Raw genomic sequence first — 7,956 nt, forward strand, 5'->3', positions numbered from 1 at the left:
TGATTTAGTGTTGAGAGGGTATCGTCACGGTCTCGAGGACATCAGGAATACCGTTGGTTAAGTGTATTACGGATGCCTATGGTTTATCAGATCAGTGCATTGGATGGCCGCAGATAGGTGGCTGATGAGAATTACATTTGTTTGGTGTCTCTGCGCGAATTCTATTAATCCCCATTGTGGTGCTGTGAACTGTTGGCGTTTCAAATTACGAATGCCATGTGTATGTCCTGGGCACGTAGCGTAAGTAAATTTATCAGTCTTCTTAAATTCAGCAGTAATGTTGACTAGGTCTTATTGTTAGAACAGATTGGTAGGTCTTTAGTATATGAGTGAGGGGTATCGTTGGTCCTTTAGTGCCGTTCATTACGAATTTGTATGATAGTTTGCGGGAATGGTATGACGCTTTGGTTGTATTCATGATACCCACGGGGTGCTGGTAGTAATGCGGGGGGAACTAAATACCAACGGTATATGGTATATGTAAAATATAATAAACACTACGAGTCAAAAAGTTACAACTCACACCAATCTCATATTAAACAGACTCTACGACTTCCAGAATATAACTTTCGAATGATAGATTTCCCCTGTTCTATCCGACTATTTCTTTTCGTTCTGTTTTTGTGATATCGATATCTATGAAGTTCGGGGTGTTTTCCCGGTGATCATTTACTATGCGGCCTCCTTACTTTGGCGTACTTTCTGTTCTCGCCCATCCTATCGACATACGCATTCCATATACGTCGTCTTCGTCGCGTATACCGAACGACATCTTGTTCTCCCATATCCGCAGTATTTCGTCACTTCTTATTCTGTTCTGATGCGTGACCCCCATTATCGACCTTAGCGTTCGCATCTCAAAATTCGTTCTAAAAATTTGCTTCGTCTTGCTTGTGGTTGCCCTTGTCAAGCCTCTTATGTCATGATAGGACGTACTGCTGTTTTATAACCAAGAATTTCACTTTTAGTGAAACTTCTTCGCGCACTTCGTTTATGACATTAGTATTGCTAGAGATAATTACTGCCAGATAGATAAATGTTTTGACTTGTTCTATAGTCTATCCTTATCTAATAAATGTTATTCCTCTCCTGGTAATAGCATCTTCAGTGAATAGACACTTTTCTATCGTAGCACATATCGTTTAGTGTATTATCATTTAGTTTGGTCATATTAGCCAAACTATATTTACCCTTCAATAGTTTAGATTGTTTCCGAAAAGAATTACTAATCTATATTTGCGACAATACTTTACAATACTGTTAAAGCAAGAAAGACTTTATTCTCTTTGTTACTTATAAGTTGCCATGACATATTTCACTTCTTTTCAATCAATTCTTTTTTTAGTTTTTACATCATCAACATTTATAATCCAAATGGATATTAACTTAATAATAAATATTTTTATCAGATAAGTTTTATCAGAGTATTAAAATGTCATTTCATGGTATTAATTTTTAAAGAGAATTTTGCGTCTAAACAAAAATGTCTGTTCGACCTCTTTCTCGAGAACTTCAAGCTAAAGCTATTGCTGATCTTAATGAAGATCCTAAAAGAATCGATCATGATATCCAAGCACTTCGTGAGTGGTTGGAAAAGCAACCTCACTTAACACCAAAAATGGGTAAGTTTTAAATTGCGAAAGCAGACACGTTTTAAAAAATAAAATATTTCTAGAAAAACAATTTTTATTAAGTTTTCTGAGAGGCTGTAAGTTCAGTTTGGAAAAAGCTAAAAGGAAATTAGAAAATTTATATACCATGAAAACTATGCTTAAAGAATTATTTGCTGTTAGGGATCCATTCTCACCTGAAATCCAAGAACTTTTAAAATTAGGGTAAATCTAGCTTTTTTTGTAACACTAACTAATTAATTATTATTTTTCATTGCATAGAATTTTTCTTCCCCTTATTAAAACTGAAAGTGCAGATTCTCCACGTGTTATCATAGTGAGACATGCAGATCCCGTCATTCATAAAGGTAAAGATGTGTGTAAAGTTCACGGAATGATGTCAGATATCTTAATAAACGAGGACGATCAAAGTCTTATAGCTGGTGCGGTATTTTTACAAGATATGTCAGGATTTAGTGCAGCCGATATGATCCATGCAGATTTACCACTGACTAAAAAAGTTATGACATTTTTCGAAGGAGCTTACCCACAACGACCGCAAGTTATGCATTTCATCAATTTACCTTCAATCTTTGAATCAGCGTTCAGTATGATCAAACCCTTCATGAAAGAAGAAATGCTCAAGAGAGTTTGTGTTTTTAAATACTTAGCCACTCTTATTTTTTATTAATTGCATGGTATTCTTTTAGTTTGTTATTCATAAAACAACCAACATGGATGAAATTTTCAAACACATTCCAAAATCAATTCTGCCGAATGAATATGGAGGGGATGGTGGCCCAATTCAAGACTTGATAGATTATTGGAAAATCAAAGTTGACAGTTATGCTGAATGGTTTAAAGAAGATGCAAAATATAAATCTGATGAATCAAAGAGAATTGGAAAACCAAAAACTGAAAGTGACTTATTTGGAATTGAAGGATCGTTTAGAAAATTGGATGTAGATTAATTTTTTTTAATAAAACTAAAAGTTTTTAATTGATTTTCAATCTAATCAAAGATTATAAATGTCATAGTATGCTGAAAAATCGTTTCTTCTTAGAATAAGTCAATAATTTATATCTTTGAGTTAGGTATCCCTAATTTTATTATTTTTCAATGTGCAAAAATTGGAAATACGGTGCAAATGTGTACAATCTCGAGCTGCAATGTTTTATCTTCCAAGTTAGTGAATGATGATTCTCATTATAAATTTTCGTGAACGACATGTGAAATTGCTGCTCCTAAGGAGGTAAGTTCCTCTAAATACGTGAAAAAGGTTAGATTTACTTTCTCGGAAGCACTATGAAAATGCAATTTGAGGATTTAACTGACAATAATCACAATCCTTAAAATGAGTGACATAGAAAACACTTACACGAAGGTGTGGAGGGGGAGGAGGGTAGAGGATTTGGAGGTATATATATATTATATTGTATTATATTAGTAAAGGGAAAAAATTATAAATCTAAAAACAATAAAACGCTTATTAGAAAACACACAGAGATGTACACAATCACTTAGAAACGATACAACAATAATGGGTTGTTGTGTTTGCAATTTGTTCGAGTGAATAGAAGGAAGCAAAAAAATATATAGAAAACACAAAGTAGATACAAAACAACAAAGCGGATACAAAAAGTAAATACAATGTATAAATAAATACAGATCAGAACGCAACAAAACAAACTTTAAAAAAAGTATTCGAAATTTTGATCACCTGCACTGAACAGGTATTTCTTCGGCAGAGCGTAGAATCTCGAATATATTAGAAAATACCTGCCAAATCGCGGACTTTTCTCGGCAGCTACGGCAATGTACAACAAGCTTTCATGTTTATGACGACATTTTTAATCATTTTTAATTTTTAATTTGAATTATCTCAAAAAGTACACGTATTTGATATACCTTATGCTTAACAAAAATGAGAGGTGATAAACCCTTTCAAAACCTTAGAGAAATACAAGATGTTCCATTTAAAATAACAAAGTTATGATTCTCCAAAGATTGCATAAATTAATCGCTTCTGGTAAACAGCCTGTATAATAACATCGAATAGTATTAGCGGTGTTTGAAAGACCCAAGTTTTGGTTATTGACATGCCAAATTAGAATCTTCAATATTTAATAATAATGCTGATAACGAATTTTAATGGTAATAATGGTAATATATGATGACATAAAAACATTTTTTTTTATTTGTACGAGATCTTTCGCCCCCGGACTATTGACTTATTCTGTATACAGAGTGTTTCGGTGACTCGGCGAACAAATTTACCCACATATACTAGAGTAAAAATGACGACGATTCATGTAAAAAAAAATTAGTAAAAGTCTTCAAATTTCAAAGATATAGGCCATCAAAATTAGGAAATTTTAACACATTTTTCCATATATCTTAAACACTATTTGTTCTAAGCAATTGATAAGATTGGAAACCATCTCACTCATGATAACTACATCACCAGATTTTCTTGCAGAGTTAAAATATAGTTAAAATTATAACCGTTTTTCTTTTTTTTTTTCAGAAAAAGCACTAACTTATAAACTAAACTGTTAATGTTATTATATGGATCCATTTTCATCGATATCAAAATTTTAGGTAAATTGAATAAAAACCAGTTTTTACTTTATTTTACTGTTGACCGATGTTATTATTAAAATTTTTACCTTGACATGTTTCGGCCTGACTAGGCCGACTTTTTCCACCACCATACACATAAGAACGCAGCTTTCCATACATACATTCACAGAACATTCTCAACACATCTCAATGAGGAAAACTTGTATATTTAAGTTGTATCTATATTACACTGGAAAGAACTTCCAATACACAAACAGACTGAGACAGACGGCCACGAGACGATTTACGCCTCAGCAAAGGGGAGATGCTATCAGGTTTCCTGTTCGGCCACACGTCCCTAAATTACTATCCCTTCAACATTAGACAAGCTGAGGATCAAATTTATTAACTTTATTATAAATCAGAGGTTGCTGAACATATTGTATTTGACTACGTCTTTAGAGGTCACCTAAAACACAAAGTTTTTTGAAAGGTGGTCTGACACCTATTAACATAGAGGAATAAGACATTGAAGCACTACCAAGGTATATCTAGGACCTAGATCTGCCCTTAACCTTTGGAAGGCATAAGTTACAATAAATCTTAGAAGTCGCGATGACGAGAGAGGCCGCTCCCCTGAGCCCTGTGAAACAAAAAAAAATTATATTGTCATTATTCTGAATCTGATGTTTTTTTCTAAGTTTCTGCTGGTATATGGTTTTTGTGGATAGATCCGTGGGCGATTCTACATTGAGCTACTTCCAAGTGTTTTCTTATATGTTGTATTTTGCATATTATTTTTACCAGTGTTGCTGATTATGGTTTGTTGCAACATTTTCTTATTTCAGCACTCTGACATCTAGAATTCTATTTGTTGGTAACATTGTAATCGATCACCACTCTTGGCCTCGTGTATTTTCAAAGGGAAATTTGTGAGGTGTTTTGTGAAGGTAATATATAATTGCCAACGTTGAAAGACGTTTAAGAGAAATAACTTTAAATCCAATACGAACTAATACTTGTCGATCCCGTATACGGCGTATACCATAGAGAGCAGAATATAAAGAAATTGGTCTCGAAGAAACCTAGAAGTACTACCAACAGGATTATTATAGGACAACTCCTCCATCAATATCACATCCAACATGTACAAAACCTATTACTTTTGGACCCTCATCGAATTTTACAGTTTTTTGAAATTTTCTTCACTTGCGGTGCAGAACCGTTTATTTTACAACAGAACATTGTTTACTCATCATCTTTAACATGACGGGATGCAACAAATTTCCATAATCAACACATTTATTCAAATAAAAATCCTCAGGCACTAATAAGCAGACATTTCCAATCAATGTTTGGATTGATATCACTGATACACCTTTAATAGTGAAACGTCTTAAGCAATGATTAACAATGATTCAATTTTTTGAATCAAAATCTATAAGAATAATTAGAAAATGTGCTTATAAATTCAGCTCAAAACTTTATTTTTATAAACGGTGCTACACCAGCCTATTTCACCAGTAATATAAGACAACTTTTAACAGATTAGAAAAGAAGCAAACGCAACAATTTATTTGCCACTACGATTCTACCAAACAAGTAATGATACAGCAATGAAATAATTTTGAAGTTGATTTGATTGATTTTTTCAAAGGATTGATTTATGCATAATTTTTGCTCAAATTTGTAGTGTAATAGTAGCTAAAGAAAGCAACTTTGTACATATAGGTAGTTTTGGAACACCTGTATATATTGTAAATATAGTGAAAGGCCCAATGATAAATAAATATCATCATCGTGGTAGAGAGACCACTATTACTACCCCAAATCTTGCACCCCCGACGTGGTTAACTAGTGAGTGAGAGTGAGTTGAAAACAAACCGCAGAAGCATTTAGAGATTTAGAAAAGTTTTGGGTTGCATCTTGGCACAGATCACCGTTGATGTGGTGAGTTCATTGGACCACTTGAAGTATATGGCAAAGGTATAAGATATGCGGAGTTGCACGAATAAATTCGATAAATTAAAAAATGACCAATATGCAACTTCAACCAATATGGATGAAATTTACAAACACATTCCAAAAGCAATTTTATAAAATCAACACAGAGGAAATGGTACTTCAATTTAATATAAAATAGATATTTGCAAGATACTTGTTGTACTAAATGAATTGAAGAAGATTCACAATATAAATCTGATAAATCCAAGAAAATTGGAAAAACAGAAACTGAAAGTGAATGATTTAGAATTAAGAGATTGTTTAGAAAATTGGATGTAGATAACTTTTTTTTTTTGAATTTAAAGTTAAATTTATCAACTGATATTTTATCTTATCAATACTAGAATTAAATTTATCACACTATATTGAAAAGTCATTCCTCCCAATTCCTCTCAAAGTGGATATACATCTGACATTAATAGAACATGTCTGTTCGACCTCTTTGTCCCGAGCTTCAAGCTAAAGCTATAGCCGAGCTTAATGAGGATCCAAAAAGAATCGATGATGATATTCAAGCCCTTAGAGATTGGTTGGAAAAGCAACGTCACTTAACACCGAGAATGGGTAAAAAATAACAATAATAATGAAAATTAGTTGTATTAAAAAATCATTTAATTTTAGATAAACAATTTTTGTTAAGTTTTCTACGTGGTTGTAAGTTTAGTTTAGAAAAGGCTAAAAAGAAATTAGAAAATTTGTATACCATGAAAACGATTCTTCGCGAATTTTTTGAAAATAGGGATCCTTTATCACCCGAAATTCAAGCAATATTAAAACTGGGGTAATATTTGTTTTTTTTATTATTTTATATTACTTCTATACATTACTTCTTTCAGACCGTTCCTACCACTTACTAAAGTAGGAAGTCCCGATGCCCCACGTATCATATTATTTAGACATGTAGATCCAGCTGTGCACAAAATGAAAGATATATTCAAAGTTAACATTATGATATCAGATATTTTGATGAATGAAGATGATCAAATCATTATTGGAGGCATGGTTGCATTACAAGATATGGCGGGAGTTGGTTCATCTAGTATGGTACACATGGACTTATCACTTACAAAAAAAGCAATGATGTTTTTCGATGGAGCTTACCCACAAAGACCAAAAGCAATGCACTTTATCAATTTACCATCATTTTTTGATACCATGTATAATATGATGAAACCATTTTTCAAAGAAAAAATGATGAAGAGGGTAATGATCTTTAAACATTTTATAAATACTTTTCTTAAACATTGTTTATCCTTTTAGTTTGTTATTCATAAAGTAACCAACATGGATGAAATTTATAAACACATCCCAAAATCGATTTTACCAACTGAATACGGTGGAGATGCTGGTCCAATTCAAGATTTAATTGATCATTGGAAGGCTAAAGTTGAGAGCTATGCAGAATGGTTTAAAGAAGATGCAAAATATAAATCTGATGAATCAAAAAGAATCGGAAAACCGAAGACTGAAAGTGATTTATTTGGAATTGAAGGATCGTTTAGAAAATTGAATGTTGATTAGAATTGGAATTACTTTCCTGAGCAATTCGCTACTGCCGGGGCAAAAGGTCATAAGTCTATTTTTTTTTAATATGGCGTTTGAGGCAAATTTGAATTCTTCATGTTGATACAATTGTACAATATGAAGAATAACGCCATATTAAAAAAAATAGACTTACCAGATGATTTTTTCCACTAAAATAATAAGTACACGTTTTCAAGTTATCATTATTTTGTAATTTTATTACTTTTATTACGAGTATAGATAAGGGAATAAGTA

At 32.5% G+C, this 7,956-nt stretch overlaps 2 protein-coding genes across 2 annotated transcripts; both read left to right on the forward strand.

Annotated features, from left to right (window-relative positions):
* The first annotated feature begins 1,384 nt into the window (after positions 1-1,384).
* Positions 1,385-2,581, forward strand: LOC111422889 (retinol-binding protein pinta-like). The gene is made up of 4 exons (XM_023056185.2): positions 1,385-1,622; positions 1,676-1,835; positions 1,893-2,259; positions 2,321-2,581. The coding sequence occupies exons 1-4, from the start codon at positions 1,484-1,486 to the stop codon at positions 2,579-2,581; spliced, it is 927 nt and encodes a 308-aa protein (XP_022911953.2). The 5' UTR covers positions 1,385-1,483.
* A 3,968-nt stretch (positions 2,582-6,549) lies between these two features.
* Positions 6,550-7,956, forward strand: LOC111423179 (retinol-binding protein pinta-like). The gene is made up of 4 exons (XM_023056457.2): positions 6,550-6,741; positions 6,799-6,958; positions 7,014-7,380; positions 7,438-7,956. Exons 1-4 carry the CDS (start codon positions 6,603-6,605, stop codon positions 7,696-7,698), a joined length of 927 nt encoding a protein of 308 aa, XP_022912225.1. The 5' UTR covers positions 6,550-6,602; the 3' UTR covers positions 7,699-7,956.

The sequence above is a fragment of the Onthophagus taurus genome, chromosome 1 (assembly GCF_036711975.1).
Source record: "Onthophagus taurus isolate NC chromosome 1, IU_Otau_3.0, whole genome shotgun sequence".
NCBI lineage: Eukaryota > Metazoa > Arthropoda > Insecta > Coleoptera > Scarabaeidae > Onthophagus > Onthophagus taurus.